A 19,900-nucleotide genomic window follows, 5' to 3' on the forward strand; every position below is an offset into this window, starting at 1 on the left:
GACGCGGCCGCGTCGGCGCCGAAGATGGTCGAGGTCGATGACCCGAAGAAAGCTTCGAAGAAGCGTCAAGGCGATTCCACGGCTCCGCCCGTCGGGGACAAGGACCGCGAAGTGTCGGCTCCGAAGACAATGCCTCTCGCGACCCGACTCCCGACTCGGGGAGATCGATCGAGCCGGTCAAGCCCTCCACGGCCTTGATGAAGAAGGTCGCGGAGTCCCTGCAACGGATTCGGAAGGACGCTGTGGTTCCCGAACCGGGGGATGTGGTGCCGAAGCACACAACAAAGCCCACAAAGGCGCAAACGCCTATCCGCTTTACTCTACCGCCGAAGTCGACGCCGAAGGCTTTCACTCCGAAGCACGGGGCAGGTGTGCCCTCGAAGCAGGTGTCGACGCCCGAAGCGGCACTGGTGGTGTCGAAGCCTCGGCTCCAGCCGCTTGCAGAGGAAGAGCGTCGAGAGGTCATCATCGACGCCAATACCGGAAAACTGTCTTTCCTCAAGAGGAAAATCACCACGGAGCCGGTGTTGGAACATTTTCGTATTCCTCTCAAAAATAAGAAGGACTCTGCGGGTACTTCGGCCCCGATCGAGCCTGCCTCTCCACAAGCTTTAAAGCATTCGCCAACGCGTTCCAACGCAGGGGATGGTGACGATGAGGAGGTCGAGTACAACTATCCGGCGTACTCGGATCCGGAGGAGGAACATGAGCCTTGGTCTGCCGGAGGCGACCCGGACGACCCGCAATCGGGTCAGGAACCGCAGCTCTTTGCTGCAAAGACCTCACCGACGGAGGACTCGGCAGCCTTCAACTCTTTGATTGAGCGAGCTGCAGCTAACCATGATGTCGAGCTGCACTCAGATCCTGTGGATGTGGACTTTTTGTTTGACACTTTCTCAGTGGCTGAAAAGTCAGTCAAGACGTTGCCAATGCTCAAGGGAGTGCTAAAGCACGCGACTGAGGTCTTCAAAGAGCCCACCCGGGCGCGTGTCATCAATCCTCGTATTGACAAAAAATATAAGGCAGCGCCCTCGGATCCAACATACATCAAGGGACACTTGCCACTGGACTCGTTGGTGGTATCCAACGCACGCAAGAGGGCGAACTCGCAGACCACTGGTGACGCTCCTCCCCCAGACAAAGAGTCTAAAATATTTGAGGCCTCAGGGAAACGGATTGCTGCACAGGCAGCTAATATTTGGCGAATCTCAAACACGCAGGCCCTACTTGCACGCTACGATAGGGCTCATTATGACACCCTAGAAACACTGCTGCAACACTTGCCTTACCAGTACAAGGAGGCAGGAGAAATGTTAATTCAGGAAGGAAAGCTCATCACAAACTCTTCCATCAAATGTGCGCTGGACGTGGCTGATACAGCCTCCAGGGCCATCAACACTAGTGTGTTGCTGAGAAGACATGCATGGCTTAGGATATCAGGTTTCAAACCGGATATACAAACAACCATCCTGAACCAAACAGTTAATCCTGACCACCTGTTTGGCCCTGAGGTGGATGCGACACTGGAAAAAATGAAAAAAGACACAGACACTGCTAAGTCTATGGGGGCCCTCCAGTCTCAGCAGTTTCGGGGTGGTTCCTTTCACCGCTCCAATACCAGAGGCACCTCTAGGGGTCAGGCATCGCAGTCCACACAGTATTATAAAAGTAATACCCAAGCCTCATACACCAACAAGGGTAGAGGTGGCTACAGAGGCAACAACATCAAAGGCAGGGGACGTGGAAACAACAGCTCCAGGTCCACCTCCGCCAACAAGCAGTGACGTCTTGTCACTGCCCCCCGACCACACAACACCGGTCGGGGGGAGACTCCAGCAGTTCCTGCCCGCGTGAAAATCCATCACCACTGACAGGTGGGTCAAGTCTCTTATCCAGTACGGTTACTGTCTGGAACTTACTTCCACTCCACCAAACATACCTCCAAGAAGCCGCCATATGTCCGGCGAGCACTTGCACTTGTTGCAGCAGGAAGTTCAGGTCATGCTGCAAAAAGGGGCAATAGAGCTCGTCCCACTGCAGGAAAGGGGTACAGGAGTTTACTCTCTGTACTTTCTAATCCCCAAAAAGGACGGATCCCTACGGCCCAACCTGGACCTCCGGCCCCTCAACTGGTACATTCTCTCGGAGCATTTCCATATGCTCACGTTGCAGCAGGTACTCCCTCTGCTTCAACAGGGGGACTTCCTGGCTACGTTGGATCTAAAAGATGCATACTTTCATATCCCCTTGCATCCTTCCCACAGGAAGTATCTCAGATTCACAATTCAAGACCAGCACTACCAGTTCAGGGTTCTGCCGTTCGGGGTCACCACAGCGCCAAGGGTCTTTACGAAGTGCCTGGCGACTGTGGCGGCGCATCTACGACGCCAGAACGTCCACGTCTACCCTTACCTGGACGACTGGCTCATTCAAGCAAAAACAGAGCAGCAGTGCGCCGACCACGTGTCCCGCACCATTCATCTCCTGCACGATCTGGGATTCTCTCTGAACTACCCGAAATCCCATCTCCAGCCCGCCCATGTACGACAGTATCTGGGCGCGACAATAAACACTCTGGCAGCCACTGCGCAGCCAAATTCAGTGAGAATCGCCAGTATCCAAACGCTGATCCAACGATTCAGACCCCAACACTCGCTTCCAGCGAAAGTGTTCATGCAGTTGATAGGCATGATGGCCTCCTGCATCTCCATTGTCCCGCACGCGAGACTACATATGCGTCCGCTTCAGGAGTGCCTAGCACGTCAGTGGACTCAGGCTCATGGGCAACTGACAGACCTAGTGTTGGTGAGCGGTCGGGCATACAACTCTCTGCATTGGTGGAATCCACAAAACCTTTGCAAGGGCCGACCATTCCAGGAGCCTGTGCCACAGATTATCCTGACGACAGACGCTTCTCTCCAGGGATGGGGAGCGCATGTACTCCACTACACAGTGCAGGGACTATGGACACTACAGCAAAGGAAGATGCACATCAATGTGTTGGAACTGATGGCAATCTTCATGGCCTTGAAGGCGTTCAAAGTACATCTGTGCAACAAAGTCGTGTTGATCCGGACGGACAACATGACGGCCATGTACTACATTCAGAAGCAGGGAGGCACACACTCTCCGCAGCTGTCTCATCTGGCTCAGAGCATGTGGAAGTGGGCCATTCAGAGGAACATCTTCCTCATGGCAGAGCATTTCCCGGGCAAGGACAACCAGATGGCGGACCTGCTCAGCAGGCACAGCCATCAAATGCACGAGTGGGAGATACATCCATCAGTACTCCAACCGTACTTCCAAAGGTGGGGTCATCCAGAGATAGACCTGTTCGCCACAAAGGAGAACGCAAAATGCCAAAGCTTCGCCGCCAGGTTCCCACACCCGCAATCACAGGGCAATGCGATGTGGATGAACTGGTCAGGCAGATTTGCGTACGCTTTTCCCCCAGCACCTCTGATACCGCTGGTGGCACGCAAGCTCAGGCAGCACTCGATGATTCTCATCCTGGTTGCTCCAACGTGGGCTCGCCAACCGTGGTACACCACGTTTCTGGAACTCTCCGTGGTACCGCATCAAAGGCTTCATCTCACTCCCAGCCTTCTGACGCAGAGCCATGGCGACATTCAGCACCCAGATCCGCAACAGCTCAACCTGGCGATCTGGCTCCTGAAGTCCTAGAGTTTGGCTACCTCAATCTTCCTCCCGATTGCATGAACATCATTCGGGAGGCAAGGAAGCCCACTACTAGAGCTTGTTATGCGGCTAAATGGAAGAGGTTTGTCATTTACTGTGTTAACCACGATATTGACCCGCTAGATGCTTCCATTCAAAACATCATTTGTTACCTGTTCCACCTGTATCAATGCAATTTGGCGTACTCTTCCATCCGCATTCACCTGTCTGCTATGGCAGCATACCTCCAGAATAGGCAACACCTGTCACTTTTTAAGGTCCCTGCTATCAAGGCTTTTCTGGAAGGACTCAAGAGTCATTCCACCAAGGACCCCACCAGCTCCAGAATGGAACCTCAATGTGGTTCTTACAAGACTGATGGGTCCTCCCTTCGAGCCACTGCAGTCTTGTGAGCTTCAGTTTCTGACTTGGAAGGTTGCTTTTTTAGTAGCAATTACATCGCTACGGAGGGTTAGCGAGTTGCAGGCGCTCACCATCCAAGAACCTTTCTTCCAAGTGCATGCTAACAGGGTTGTACTCCGCACTAACCCTAAATTCTTACCCAAGGTTGTATCTCAATTCCATATGAACCAGACAATTGAGTTGCCGGTGTTTTTCCAAAACCCAGAGACGCTGGCGGAGCGGATGCTCCACACCCTTGACGTTAAAAGAGCCTTGATGTACTACGTGGACAGGACAAAAGATTTTCGCAAAACCAAGCAGCTTTTCGTTGCTTTTGCCACACACCACAAGGGAAACGCTATCTCCAAAGCTGGGATCGCTAGGTGGATCGTAAAATGCATTCAAATCTGTTAAGCTAAAGCTAAACGCACTCTCACTATCCCACCAAGAGCCCACTCCACCAGGAAGTTGGGGGCCTCTATGGCTTTCCTAGGTAACATTCTCTTAGAAGATATTTGTAGGGCAGCCACATGGTCTACCACACATACTTTCACTAAACATTACTGTGTAGACGTGCACTCCAAACAGCAGGCAGCTGTTGGTCAGGCTGTTCTCAAAACACTTTTTCAGACTGCTGCAGCTGGCACGGGCGGCCGCCGCTAATGGAGGGACTGCTATGTATTCTATGCACAGATATGAATTCAGCAGCCCACATGCCTCGAACTGCAAATGCTACTTACCAGTATGCATCTGTTCTTGGCATGTAGGGCTGCTGACATTCATATCGCCCACCCTCCTCCCCGGCGCCTGTAGCAGCTGCAGTATTCATATATATATATGCTCATAGCATGGTCATCACTCACATACTTCACTCCATCTCTGCCAATGGCTAAAAACAATCTGGGGATGGAGGCGATGCCCATGCGCACTGTAGTCCAGGGGAGGAGCCCCCTATCTCGTGATACTTCGAAGACTCTTCCAGGACAACAATGTGCAATCATCCGGACCCAACACTAGGCAGCGATCTATGCACAGATATGAATGTCAGCAGCCCTACATGCCAAGAACAGATGCATACTGGTAAGTAGCATTTGCAATCCAAGGGCCATTTATTCAAATTTGTTCTAACAGGGTGGTGCTTCGCACTAACCCTAAATTCCTTCCTAAGGTAGTGTCTCAATTCCATATTAACCAGACTATTGAACTACCTGTGTTCTTCCAAAATCCTGAGTCATTGGCGGAGAGAATGCTCCACACCCTTGACGTCCCTGATGTACTACATTGATAGGACCAAGGATTTTAGAAAGACTAAACAACTCTTTGTTGCCTTTGCGCCACAACACAAAGGTAACCCCATTTCCAAAGCTGGTATAGCCAGGTGGATCGTTAAATGTATTCAGATCTGCTATCTGAAAGCCAAGCGTACTCTTACCATTCCACCGCGGGCCCACTCCACCAGAAAGTTAGGGGCCTCCATGGCTTTCCTTGGAAATATTCATTTGGAAGACATATGTAGAGCAGCCACATGGTCTACCACACACACATTTACTAAACATTATTGTGTTGATGTGCACTCCAAACAGCAGGCAGCTTTAGGGCAGGCTGTTCTAAAAACACTTTTCCAAACTGCTGCAGCTGGCACGGGCGGCCGCCGTTAATGGAGGGACTGCTATGTATTCTATGCACAGATATGAATTCAGCAGCCCACATGCCTCGAACCGAATATGCTACTTACCAGTATGCATCTGTTCTTGGCACGTAGGGCTGCTGACATCCATATCGCCCGCCCTCCTCCCCGGCGCCTGTAGCAGCTGCAGGTTTCACATATACTTCTAGCATGGTCATCATTCACTTAGTTTCACTCCATCTTGGCCACAATGGCTAAAAACAATCTGAGGATGGAGTCGATGCCCATGCGCACTGTAGTCCAGGGGAGGAGCCACCTATCTCGTGATACTTGGAAGACTCTTCCAGGACAACAATGTGCGATCATCCGGACCCAACACTAGGCGGCGATCTATGCACAGATATGAATGTCAGCAGCCCTACATGCCAAGAACAGATGCATATTGGTAAGTAGCATATTCGTTATTGCAAACCAATGAAAATGCATAATTGTAATTCAAAGTTAAAATTTTGAAGTCAGAATAGTGACAAAAAATAAAACAATGCTAGATGTACGTTCTGATAGTACTTGCTCCCATTAAATGAGCGACTGGTACCTTAATCTTTAATGTTAAACGCCCTTTCGTATTTTTATTTTCTTGCAACCGCCTTAGGTGGTTAAGCCAATTCCAGTGAAAACAGAAGGGACTGAAGCTAAGAAGCCAGCTGCGGAGTCTCAGACTGAAGGTTCATCAAGTGCCTCGAGTCCAAGAGGCAGGCGCAGCCCTTCTCCGAGTGGCAGCTCCTCCTCTTCTTCTTCCAAGACTTCCAAACCGGAATCACCCGGAGTACGAAGAAAGAGGGTGTCCCCGGTGCCTGTAAGTTGAAAAGCATCCTTTTTAATGCATTTGCTAATTGAATTGTTTCCATATTAGTAGTGTTTAGTTGCTAACCTGATCAAAGCATTTTGTCTAAAAAATCTGCACTATTCCTGAGGCTTACTATTCATGTCCGATTGCTTTTTGTGAGCACCTGCTACTTTAAAACATTTTTTAAGGGAATGCAGTGACAGTAAATCAGAGATTGATGCTGGGTACAGCTGTATTTTTAGGTCTCGCCTTTACCATTCCGCAGGAATGGGAAATGGGGAGAATTCAAGTCGGCTATTTTCTCTTCAAACCAAAGGGCTTTCAGCCCCGCGGTTTTCATGCTGTTCACGTGAACCACGTGATAACATGCACGCGCATTCAGGGCCAGCCAGCCCAGCACATCAAAGGGCTTCTCCTCCCCTAATTATTCATGGCCGGCCGTACTTTCAGTTTCCCAGAACGCTTCTCCTCACCTAATTAGGGGAGGGGAAGCCCTTTGATGTGCTTCACACCAATGCGCCTCAGTCATTCCTCTTGTTTGTATTTGCTTCCAGACTCCGATCTGCTCATGTGCACAAGACGCTTTACACATTACACTCATCTGCCTGAAGTGGGAGTTTTAAACAAGCAAAGCTGGTCCTTCTGTACTTGCAGTTTCACTTCTAATGTGTGTTGTTATTTATCATGATTTTTAGCTGAGGTGTATCACGCTCGTTCATGAGTTTGATCTCTTCATACTGTGAAATGTTTTCTAAGTTGTTTTTGATTGTCTTACCGCTGGAGGTCTCCCTGTGCTACATTTAGCCTCTGACACATGCAACGCCACGCAACCACGCAAAGCCACTCACACACACATGCAACGCCACTCAACATGCAACGCCACTCAACCACGCAACGCCACTCAACTACGCCACGCAACTACGCAACGCCACGCAACTACGCAACGCCACGCAACGCCACGCAACTACGCAACGCCACGGATGCAACGCCACTCACACATGCAACGCCACTCACACACACATGCAACGCCACTCACACATGCAACGCCACTCAACCACGCAACGCCACTCAACTACGCAACGCAACTACGCAACGCCACGCAACTACGCACACATGCAACGCCACTCACACATGCAACGCCACTCACACATGCAACGCCACTCACACATGCAACGCCACTCACACATGCAACGCCACACACATGCAACGCCACTCACACATGCAACGCCACTCGCACATGCAACGCCACTCAACTACGCAACGCCACTCAACTACGCAACGCCACTCAACTACGCAACACCACTCAACTACGCAACGCCACTCAACTACGCAACGCCACTCAACTACGCAACGCCACTCAACTACGCAACGCCACGCAACGCCACGCAGCTACGCAACGCCACTCAACTACGCAACGCCACTCAACTACGCAACGCCACTCAACTACGCAACGCCACTCAACTACGCAACGCCACTCAACTACGCAACGCCACTCAACTACGCAACGCCACTCAACTACGCAACGCCACTCAACTACGCAACGCCACTCAACTACGCAACGCCACTCAACTACGCAACGCCACTCAACTACGCAACGCCACTCAACTACGCACTCACACATGCAACGCCACTCACACATGCAACGCCACTCACACATGCAACGCCACTAACACATGCAACGCCACTAACACATGCAACGCCACTCACACATGCAACGCCACTCACACATGCAACGCCACTCACACATGCAACGCCACTCACACATGCAACGCCACTCACACATGCAACGCCACTCACACATGCAACGCCACTCACACATGCAACGCCACTCACACATGCAACGCCACTCACACATGCAACGCCACTCACACATGCAACGCCACTCACACATGCAACGCCACTCACACATGCAACGCCACTCACACATGCAACGCCACTCACACATGCAACGCCACTCACACATGCAACGCCACTCACACATGCAACGCCACTCACACATGCAACGCCACTCACACATGCAACGCCACTCACACATGCAACGCCACTCACACATGCAACGCCACTCACACATGCAACGCCACTCACACATGCAACGCCACTCACACATGCAACGCCACTCACACATGCAACGCCACTCACACATGCAACGCCACTCACACATGCAACGCCACTCACACATGCAACGCCACTCACACATGCAACGCCACTCACACATGCAACGCCACTCACACATGCAACGCCACTCACACATGCAACGCCACTCACACATGCAACGCCACTCACACATGCAACGCCACTCAACTACGCAACGCCACTCAACTACGCAACGCCACTCAACTACGCAACGCCACTCACACATGCAACGCCACTCACACACGCAACGCCACTCACACACGCAACGCCACTCACACACGCAACGCCACTCGCACACGCAACGCCACTCGCACACGCAACGCCACTCGCACACGCAACGCCACTCGCACACGCAACGCCACTCGCACACGCAACGCCACTCGCACACGCAACGCCACTCGCACACGCAACGCCACTCGCACACGCAACGCCACTCGCACACGCAACGCCACTCGCACACGCAACGCCACTCGCACACGCAACGCCACTCGCACACGCAACGCCACTCGCACACGCAACGCCACTCGCACACGCAACGCCACTCGCACACGCAACGCCACTCAACTACGCACTCACACATGCAACGCCACTCACCTACGCAACGCCACTCACCTACGCAACGCCACTCACCTACGCAACGCCACTCACCTACGCAACGCCACTCACCTACGCAACGCCACTCACCTACGCAACGCCACTCACCTACGCAACGCCACTCACCTACGCAACGCCACTCACCTACGCAACGCCACTCACCTACGCAACGCCACTCACCTACGCAACGCCACTCACCTACGCAACGCCACTCACCTACGCAACGCCACTCACCTACGCAACGCCACTCACCTACGCAACGCCACTCACCTACGCAACGCCACTCACCTACGCAACGCCACTCACCTACGCAACGCCACTCACCTACGCAACGCCACTCACCTACGCAACGCCACTCACCTACGCAACGCCACTCACCTACGCAACGCCACTCACCTACGCAACGCCACTCACCTACGCAACGCCACTCACCTACGCAACGCCACTCACCTACGCAACGCCACTCACCTACGCAACGCCACTCACCTACGCAACGCCACTCACCTACGCAACGCCACTCACCTACGCAACGCCACTCACCTACGCAACGCCACTCACCTACGCAACGCCACTCACCTACGCAACGCCACTCACCTACGCAACGCCACTCACCTACGCAACGCCACTCACCTACGCAACGCCACTCACCTACGCAACGCCACTCACCTACGCAACGCCACTCACCTACGCAACGCCACTCACCTACGCAACGCCACTCACCTACGCAACGCCACTCACCTACGCAACGCCACTCACCTACGCAACGCCACTCACCTACGCAACGCCACTCACCTACGCAACGCCACTCACCTACGCAACGCCACTCACCTACGCAACGCCACTCACCTACGCAACGCCACTCACCTACGCAACGCCACTCACCTACGCAACGCCACTCACCTACGCAACGCCACTCACCTACGCAACGCCACTCACCTACGCAACGCCACTCACCTACGCAACGCCACTCACCTACGCAACGCCACTCACCTACGCAACGCCACTCACCTACGCAACGCCACTCACCTACGCAACGCCACTCACCTACGCAACGCCACTCACCTACGCAACGCCACTCACCTACGCAACGCCACTCACCTACGCAACGCCACTCACCTACGCAACGCCACTCACCTACGCAACGCCACTCACCTACGCAACGCCACTCACCTACGCAACGCCACTCACCTACGCAACGCCACTCACCTACGCAACGCCACTCACCTACGCAACGCCACTCACCTACGCAACGCCACTCACCTACGCAACGCCACTCACCTACGCAACGCCACTCACCTACGCAACGCCACTCACCTACGCAACGCCACTCACCTACGCAACGCCACTCACCTACGCAACGCCACTCACCTACGCAACGCCACTCACCTACGCAACGCCACTCACCTACGCAACGCCACTCACCTACGCAACGCCACTCACCTACGCAACGCCACTCACCTACGCAACGCCACTCACCTACGCAACGCCACTCACCTACGCAACGCCACTCACCTACGCAACGCCACTCACCTACGCAACGCCACTCACCTACGCCACGCCACTCACCTACGCCACGCCACTCACCTACGCCACGCCACTCACCTACGCCACGCCACTCACCTACGCCACGCCACTCACCTACGCCACGCCACTCACCTACGCCACGCCACTCACCTACGCCACGCCACTCACCTACGCCACGCCACTCACCTACGCCACGCCACTCACCTACGCCACGCCACTCACCTACGCCACGCCACTCACCTACGCCACGCCACTCACCTACGCCACGCCACTCACCTACGCCACGCCACTCACCTACGCCACGCCACTCACCTACGCCACGCCACTCACCTACGCCACGCCACTCACCTACGCCACGCCACTCACCTACGCCACGCCACTCACCTACGCCACGCCACTCACCTACGCCACGCCACTCACCTACGCCACGCCACTCACCTACGCCACGCCACTCACCTACGCCACGCCACTCACCTACGCCACGCCACTCACCTACGCCACGCCACTCACCTACGCCACGCCACTCACCTACGCCACGCCACTCACCTACGCCACGCCACTCACCTACGCCACGCCACTCACCTACGCCACGCCACTCACCTACGCCACGCCACTCACCTACGCCACGCCACTCACCTACGCCACGCCACTCACCTACGCCACGCCACTCACCTACGCCACGCCACTCACCTACGCCACGCCACTCACCTACGCCACGCCACTCACCTACGCCACGCCACTCACCTACGCCACGCCACTCACCTACGCCACGCCACTCACCTACGCCACGCCACTCACCTACGCCACGCCACTCACCTACGCCACGCCACTCACCTACGCCACGCCACTCACCTACGCCACGCCACTCACCTACGCCACGCCACTCACCTACGCCACGCCACTCACCTACGCCACGCCACTCACCTACGCCACGCCACTCACCTACGCCACGCCACTCACCTACGCCACGCCACTCACCTACGCCACGCCACTCACCTACGCCACGCCACTCACCTACGCCACGCCACTCACCTACGCCACGCCACTCACCTACGCCACGCCACTCACCTACGCCACGCCACTCACCTACGCCACGCCACTCACCTACGCCACGCCACTCACCTACGCCACGCCACTCACCTACGCCACGCCACTCACCTACGCCACGCCACTCACCTACGCCACGCCACTCACCTACGCCACGCCACTCACCTACGCCACGCCACTCACCTACGCCACGCCACTCACCTACGCCACGCCACTCACCTACGCCACGCCACTCACCTACGCCACGCCACTCACCTACGCCACGCCACTCACCTACGCCACGCCACTCACCTACGCCACGCCACTCACCTACGCCACGCCACTCACCTACGCCACGCCACTCACCTACGCCACGCCACTCACCTACGCCACGCCACTCACCTACGCCACGCCACTCACCTACGCCACGCCACTCACCTACGCCACGCCACTCACCTACGCCACGCCACTCACCTACGCCACGCCACTCACCTACGCCACGCCACTCACCTACGCCACGCCACTCACCTACGCCACGCCACTCACCTACGCCACGCCACTCACCTACGCCACGCCACTCACCTACGCCACGCCACTCACCTACGCCACGCCACTCACCTACGCCACGCCACTCACCTACGCCACGCCACTCACCTACGCCACGCCACTCACCTACGCCACGCCACTCACCTACGCCACGCCACTCACCTACGCCACGCCACTCACCTACGCAATGCCACTCACCTACGCAATGCCACTCACACACAAAAAACCACTCACGTTGCCAATAGGTCTCGCAGTACGACAGTTGGAGCCATTAGAATTGCAAATAACAATGCCTTTCACTTTGGTTATCATTTTAAATACATAAAGGGCTTTGTCATTTACAAAACCAATAGCTCCAACTTTCCTACTGCGAGACCTATTGGCAACGCCAGTGCTTGTTGATAAGTTTCCGATTTCCCATTTTTAGGTCTGACGTTAACCAAGATCTTTTGATTTTACTAAATGTATATGCATGATGTACATATAGGGTGTTTCAGCCAGCCTTGTTCAGCCACTGATCCGATATTGTCATTCACATTTTAATTCTGCCTTCTACAACCCACAGCACGTGCCAGTGGGTCAGCCCACTTAAGGCATTGACTAACTTCTGTGGGTGACTGCACTCTGCCCATTCACAGGTAGCACGTGGGTATACAATACATTTCCCTTATGTACTACGGACTACTACTGCAATGTGTGCTTTGAGACCCAAACAACCATAACATTTTAAAAGCAGTGACACAAGTAACAAACACTGGAAAAAACCAAAAGGCTGTATTGACTTTTCCAGTGCTTAAAGTCACAGGTGGCACAAGTAGCCTTGTTGATTTGTTTGCATTTGATTCGAACGATGTGCTGATCAAAAAGTTTGGGCCGGTTCCCAATTGGTCTTCTAGAATTACCCATTTGTTTCCGGCTAAAAGTAGCATCATAGGCTTTCATTGTTCAATTGAACAGGTTTGTAATAAATCTGAGGGCAGAACAAACGTGTGTTGTAGAACTCTGTTTGTAAATGACTTGTGATGGGGTTCCAGTTTGATGATAAAGGTGATGAGTATAAACCTTTATGAAGTTTCAGAGTGGCCGAACTACACCTCCTCGCAGAGCGCCCTCTCCTGATGGCTTCTCGCCCTACAGTCCGGAGGAAACGAACCGCAGGGTCAACAAAGTAATGCGAGCCCGACTGTACCTCCTGCAGCAGATAGGACCCAATTCCTTCTTAATTGGAGGAGACAGCCCAGATAATAAATACAGGGTGTTTATTGGGCCTCAGGTATGGCTGATATACAGTGTTTGTTTGTATAGTATTATATGAAGTTAGTTTATTATGCCTTAATTGTATCTTTCAAAGTAGATTTACAATCCCCTAGCACAAAACTGAAATTATGGTTTCGTATCTCTGATCCTTTTGACCCAAACCGAAGCGCATAACTTGATTTTAAATGCCACCTTTTTTATATTATGCTCAAGTGTTTTCAGCACAAATACCTTGCTAGGACCTGCTAAGCTCCCTCAGTGATAAGCATTGCTAGGGCAGTTGGGTCTTTTCTTGTTTTTTCTCATGGCTGATAGCCTAAATAAAAAATTACTGAAATAAGAACTGCTCTCAGTGCCCGGCAGGGCACCCAGGTGTACGCAATGCAAGTATGACATGTCAAGGCTTTTGGTCATTTAAGAACTGCCATTTCGTTTCACCCAAAGACTCTATCTGTGATGATTTAGTCGGTTGTTGTAAGGAACTCTTTACGATGGCTCAGCTTTATTCAATCTGCATACCCATTTGTTAAGCCAGTTGAATCCCCCCTTTTAATCTTTTAATTTTATTAAATATCTCGATCTTCACATTTATTTCTCTATGCAGAGAGTCATCCTAAATTACTCACTAAACTGTCATGGTCGCAGACAACTTCATACTAATGCACGTAATTTTTAATAGTACTCCGTAGTTCAAATTACTTTATTAATTAAAACCACTGTGCTGAATTTGGGCAGCTTTAGGGTTAGATAGATAGAGACATGGGAGAGCTAAGAGGAATACACATTATTGCAGATTATGTAAGCTAATAGAACAGGTGAGTTGATGACTCTTGTTGCCATAGATTTTGAATATCATCACAGCTTGGCAGGACTTCACTTCTTACCCTTGCTTTCTCGTTCTATTTAGACCTGCAGCTGTGGCCGTGGGACATTTTGCATACATCTTCTGTTTGTTATGCTTCGAGTATTCCAGCTAGAGCCGACCGATCCAATGCTCTGGCGAAAGACTCTCAAGAATTTTGAGGTAAAGAAATTGTTTAATTGAAATGGCTTACAAGATTTTGCCTTAACCCTGTGCCATGAATGTGTTACTTGCTTCCGTTGATGGGAGGGGACTTTTTCAGAAATGGAATTGGTAGTTGTATGCACGTATGGCTGGTCCAACTAGTGTGTCCCCAGACAGTTTTTAACTATGTGGTAAGTATATTCCACCCGAGTAACTCATCTGCTTATTCGAAGACCACGTTTTTTTTCCAATTGTGAAGTTGTGTGGAGATGTTTTGAAATAGGTTCTCATTCTCAAATAATATTTTTGTTTCATAAGTGGTATTGATTTCAATAATAATTTCATATTAATGTAAAAAACACACGTGTTTGCAAGATTGCCTAACTTTACCTTGAGGATTCACACGTTTATTTTAAGCACATTGTGCTTCAGTGTTGCTGGTGCTTTTATCAAGGTCAGATGATGGTTGGAAAAATGTAACTCTGTATGAGCTTGCTATAAAGTGACCATGTAGGGTTGCATACAAATCAGTTCATTAAACCCCTGTACTCAATGAGCTATGAGAGCAGTTCATTTCAGGTCAAGTCCTGGCACAGAGAGAGAGACTCGTTACACAGAAATTCTTGATAAAAAAAGTAGGATTTCCCCCGCTATACTTCAACAGTATAATTGCACTGCAGGCGAAAACAATGACATTAACATATCTTTGTTACACATGCTGTAGCTCTGAGGCTCGTAGTAAAGCTATGTTTAAGAATAGTAAGCGTCAAGATTGTGACGTCTCTCATAGTCTTCAGTTCCGTCCCTAACCACCTGACTCATAACTTAAATATGAGGCTACAGAACCAGACATCTTTGATACATGGTAGGCTTCTCTTTTCACACAAATATGACCTCTCAAGCTCTTCTTGCCTCTTTTGTTTTATAATAGACCAGCATAATGAAGCAGTGGTAGATCTATGGCGCAACATCTGGTCTTGGTGGGTTTCAGACCTACGTGGAGAACCGTTCTCCTCCATGGAGGCATCCACCCACTTTCAGGATGTCATGACAGAAACACTGTATAAAGACATCATTTTTTTCTTCCTTTTCATAAAAATAATCAAAACTCAGTTCATCACTCAAGCTATAAGCAAGCAGTTCTCCTAGATACATAAAATCACACATTGTTCACCTTTCCATATTGCATAATTAGAAGCTCCACTGTAAGTAGGACATAGTCGGGTAAATCAAAGTATTTTATTTACGATCCATAGTGCACCTCAGCTGGTAACCAAAGTGCTGGGGATCAACAAACATCACCAGTTCAAATATCAATCTAAATATCCCGAAGTGCGTGTGGCCGTAGCTGCTCCAGCTATTGTCTTGTCCTAGATCAAAACTAAAGAGTACATAACTAAATACTCTGATACATCTACCCTTTCAAGCAAAAAATAACCAACACAAATTACTCTAGCAAACCACTTGATATAGATCATGAAATACCACAGTAGCCTTCTTGTCACAGCAAGTTTTGTATCTCTTAACCCGATCATCAGCTTTATCAAAGATTTCTTCTTGTCTTATCACTGCTTAGTCTGTGCCTGTTTGTCAGGGATCCCTGTTCTAACAGAATATCAGCTCATCTTTCGCACTACCCTCTTTCTATTTCATTAAGCAGCCCAGAGTATAGCTTGATTGGGGAATACTTTTATTAAGCTCACCAAATGTTGAAAAGGCTGTGATTTAATGACATTCCAAAATTCTCCCCAAAATATTCCTTAGTCTCCATTAAGCTAGTGCTGTTTGCACATCTTCTCAAATGATTTTGCTCGCCTTTAAACCAGCCTAAGTTTTGCAAAATCTTATTTGAAATTAATTGAACTCCGTGATTCATTGTGTTAGAAAAAGGTAGCACTTCTCTGAAAAATATTTCACACCAAAAATCTAAAACTCCCTCTGGTAAGTAATAAAAACACCTTCACCTCAACCCACTTAGAAAAAGTAATCTACAGTTCCTATCATATACTTCATTTTTTCTCAAGCTTTGTAAAGGACTATGCAAAATCATGGCCAAGTGATTGCTCAGCCCGTTAGGAAACGTAATGTAACAGAGAGGTGCACACTGGGACTGTTTTAAAAGAAATCCTATTCAAAACATTCTTCGCATCTGCGCACAGCATTTTCCACCTTGGTGTCTATGTACATAGTCCAGGATGCTTTCTTGACAAGTTGCTTGTTCACAGTTTCAGATCATATGAACAGCTTCAATTATTTTATTCCTACCTATTACGGGCGGGAACAAACCTTTTCACAACCTAATGAATACACACAGACCTTCATATCTTATCTTTAAGAATACTTGAATTAGCTGTATTTGCCCCTATCGCAGTGGAACTACCCGAAAGTACTGTGCTTGGTGACTCAATTAATCCGTTGGAATCCCCGGTTTTGCAACTGTCGGAACATTTACATGCTGTCCCCACTTCGGATCCTTTCAATCAGTACTGTGAACTGTTTTGGACTGTGTCGACCCCCCTCCCCAGTCGGTCTATCAAGATGGCGGATGAGATAAAGCCTGGCTTCGGAGACGGGGAGGGGCATCGTTGGTACCAGCCGATTAATTTGGGACCTGCCGTTCTTTTTTCATCTGTGGACCTCTGTTCTGCCAACTTCTGTGTACCTTTTGACATTTTGAGGACGGGGCTTTCTTCCCCTGACGGACTCAGCGAATTTAATCGACGGGGCCAAGGCTGAGATTGTTGTCTGGGTTGTTCATTGTGGTATTATGGTTCACGGGATTGTTTTATTGAATTAACGGAGTCCGGGGCAGGGTTGGTTAGGACGGGGGCGAGAGACCGAGAGTGCGTTGAATAAAGCCCTCCTCCATTTCCCCTCTTCGGGTGGGGTTTAATTTCTTTTCCGTTTTTCCCTGTTTCTTCTATATTTCGGGGTTCGGTTCTTGGGCGACAGGCACGCTGCTAGGGGGGTAGGCCGTAGTCAACTGCAGGGGTGCAGGGTGGGGGCTGGGGGATGAGAGTTTTGTTTTTTCTTTGTTTCTATGGCCTTTTTTCTCTTCTTATCTTTCTTTGGCCTTTTCTTTTCTCTTTTTCCGGGTCAGTGTAGTGGGTTCATTGTTCGGTCCATCTCTGCTTTCACATCTGTGCCTCAACTGTCGCGATGTTTCGAGGCCAAGGGGCGGGCATTAATGTTGGCGCGAACCGTAATAATATGCTTGTTTATCCGGGTGTCGTCTGCTTTAACGTCACTGACCTACATGAAAAAGAATTAACTGTGGACACACTGCTATTTCGCTCGCCCCCTCTTCATAGCTTGAGTTATTGTATGGCACCTGATCCTTCTATTTTATATTATAAAATGAAACCTTTTGTATCCTGTTCCCAATTTGATATGTCTTTCAACCAGTGCGCATTGTGGATGTAGCGACTATGCTCCCCGGGAGGCTGGGTCTGAAGTTTTGATCGTAGTATTGTGTTGCAATTGCTTAGCGGCCAGCCCTGGGGGTTGTAGGCCCGTGTTTGTATCTGGTTGAAAATGTCAAATAAAGGTTTTAAAAAAAAAAAAAAAACCTTGAATTTCTAGATTCTGTCACTTTTTTTAGTCAACCTTCACCACAAACGTTTAACTCATTCCAGAATCCTGTCCTCTTACATTGATCACTTCCAACCCTTGCTACTGACTTCCTGACCAGACGTAAAATGGCAGAATTGATCACCACCGCAGATTCTTCCTCAAGGTCAAGATACATACTCTTGTCCTCCTCCAGAGCCAATGCCTCAAACTGTCCACTTTGGATCGTCTCCCCCCAGCAAAACCTGACATTTCAAAAGTATTTTCCTATATCCTTGACAGATTTCTTACCAACATAGAAGTACCAGTGCCATTAAATGACAGAAAAAAAAACACAAGCCTCTTATGATCTAGTTTAATTGCATCGAAACTGTAAATAAGTTTGCCCCCATTGATTACTATCTATCAGGACTCTTCCTAGGATTTCATGAATTTAGAAGAGCTCTCAAAACTGCAACGGCTTATATCTAGCCTAAGATATATATTGTCCGCACAAGAGGAGGAGTAGCCTGAAAATACTAAATCAATTGATGATATTGGCACAAATGCAAATAATAGTGTGCAGGATTACAGTACTGGTACATGTTACTAGTTTACACTTATGTGTACCCGCACTAGATGCATCTCATGTAGAACAGGTTAGGTGGCCCTTTAAAAAGAACAAATATAGTACCTTCCTCAGAACATGTGCTAACTCAGGCCTTTTAGCGCATATACTAGAAACACTGGTACAAGAGACACATGGAGTGACCATTATCTCATCACTTTGCATTTTTATTCAGGTCTTACAAGACCTTTTGCGTGTCCCTAACAAACTCTGTGAGAGGGAGTGCAATGAGCAAGTGCACCAGTTCCCTTGGAGACTCTTGGGTCTTTAACTAACACAAAAGAGTCGGAAGGTCTGCTAAGCGGCGTAACTAAGTCTATGCGGTCCTGATGAAATGACCCTTATGGACTGCACTGAACCAGGCCAAGTGGTCACATGACACAGAAATGTGTTAGATATCCTATCAGCCCACCCATCTGGCGGAGCCTCGTCATCTAGGACATCTAACCAGGGTGGTGAGTCTAAGCCCAGGTGATTTGGCCAGACAACACACACTACTGGTTCATCTTGTAATAGTGTCCGTGCCACAGAGTGGTGCTGAAAAAGTGCAGTGCAAAACAGGGACTAAAGAATAAGTGATCTAAAATGGCGGTCGAGGCAAAGAAAAATGATTTTATTAAAGATATTCACCAAGACGCCAGATTAAAAAGAAGTGTACACAGTGTGAAAGAATCACTGTGATCCTTTACTGTGTAGTAAATACGGCCAACATGTTTCTGCCGAAGGTGGAACTACACCGGCATTCTTCAGGGCCAACTACAAACAGATGTTGCTACTGCAAAGGTACACTCTGGCAATGATATACAAAGTGAAACAGAAAGAGTGAGAAAAGGGACAGACCAAAATGTCAGTTAGAGACCTGTCACATTTAATGGTGTGGTCATAAAGACCATCCTACCATTTCCTCCGGATCAGAAGTTGATAGAGGAAGTGATCCCAACAATATGTGGGAGTAAAGCCTCACCTCACCCGGCAACGGCTCGGAGATTGAGGCCCCGCTCTCTCCGTCGGTACCCCTGGGCAGACACCAAAGCCGAAGGGGAGGCCTATCAGACTCTTGGGTCTTCCCACAGGTTTTCAGGA

At 50.1% G+C, this 19,900-nt stretch overlaps 1 protein-coding gene across 1 annotated transcript in view; it reads left to right on the forward strand.

Moving 5' to 3' along the window:
• MAP3K1 (mitogen-activated protein kinase kinase kinase 1) overlaps positions 1-19,900 on the forward strand; it is a 493,522-nt gene that overhangs the window by 239,691 nt on the left and 233,931 nt on the right. Inside the window, exons 3-5 of the mRNA XM_086960650.1 lie at positions 6,360-6,563; positions 13,450-13,650; positions 14,542-14,658. Coding sequence (XP_086816776.1) covers positions 6,360-6,563; positions 13,450-13,650; positions 14,542-14,658 — 522 coding nt within the window. The remainder of the gene's footprint in view (positions 1-6,359; positions 6,564-13,449; positions 13,651-14,541; positions 14,659-19,900) is intronic.

This window comes from Lissotriton vulgaris, chromosome 3_1, assembly GCF_964263255.1.
Source record: "Lissotriton vulgaris chromosome 3_1, aLisVul1.2, whole genome shotgun sequence".
Lineage (NCBI taxonomy): Eukaryota > Metazoa > Chordata > Amphibia > Caudata > Salamandridae > Lissotriton > Lissotriton vulgaris.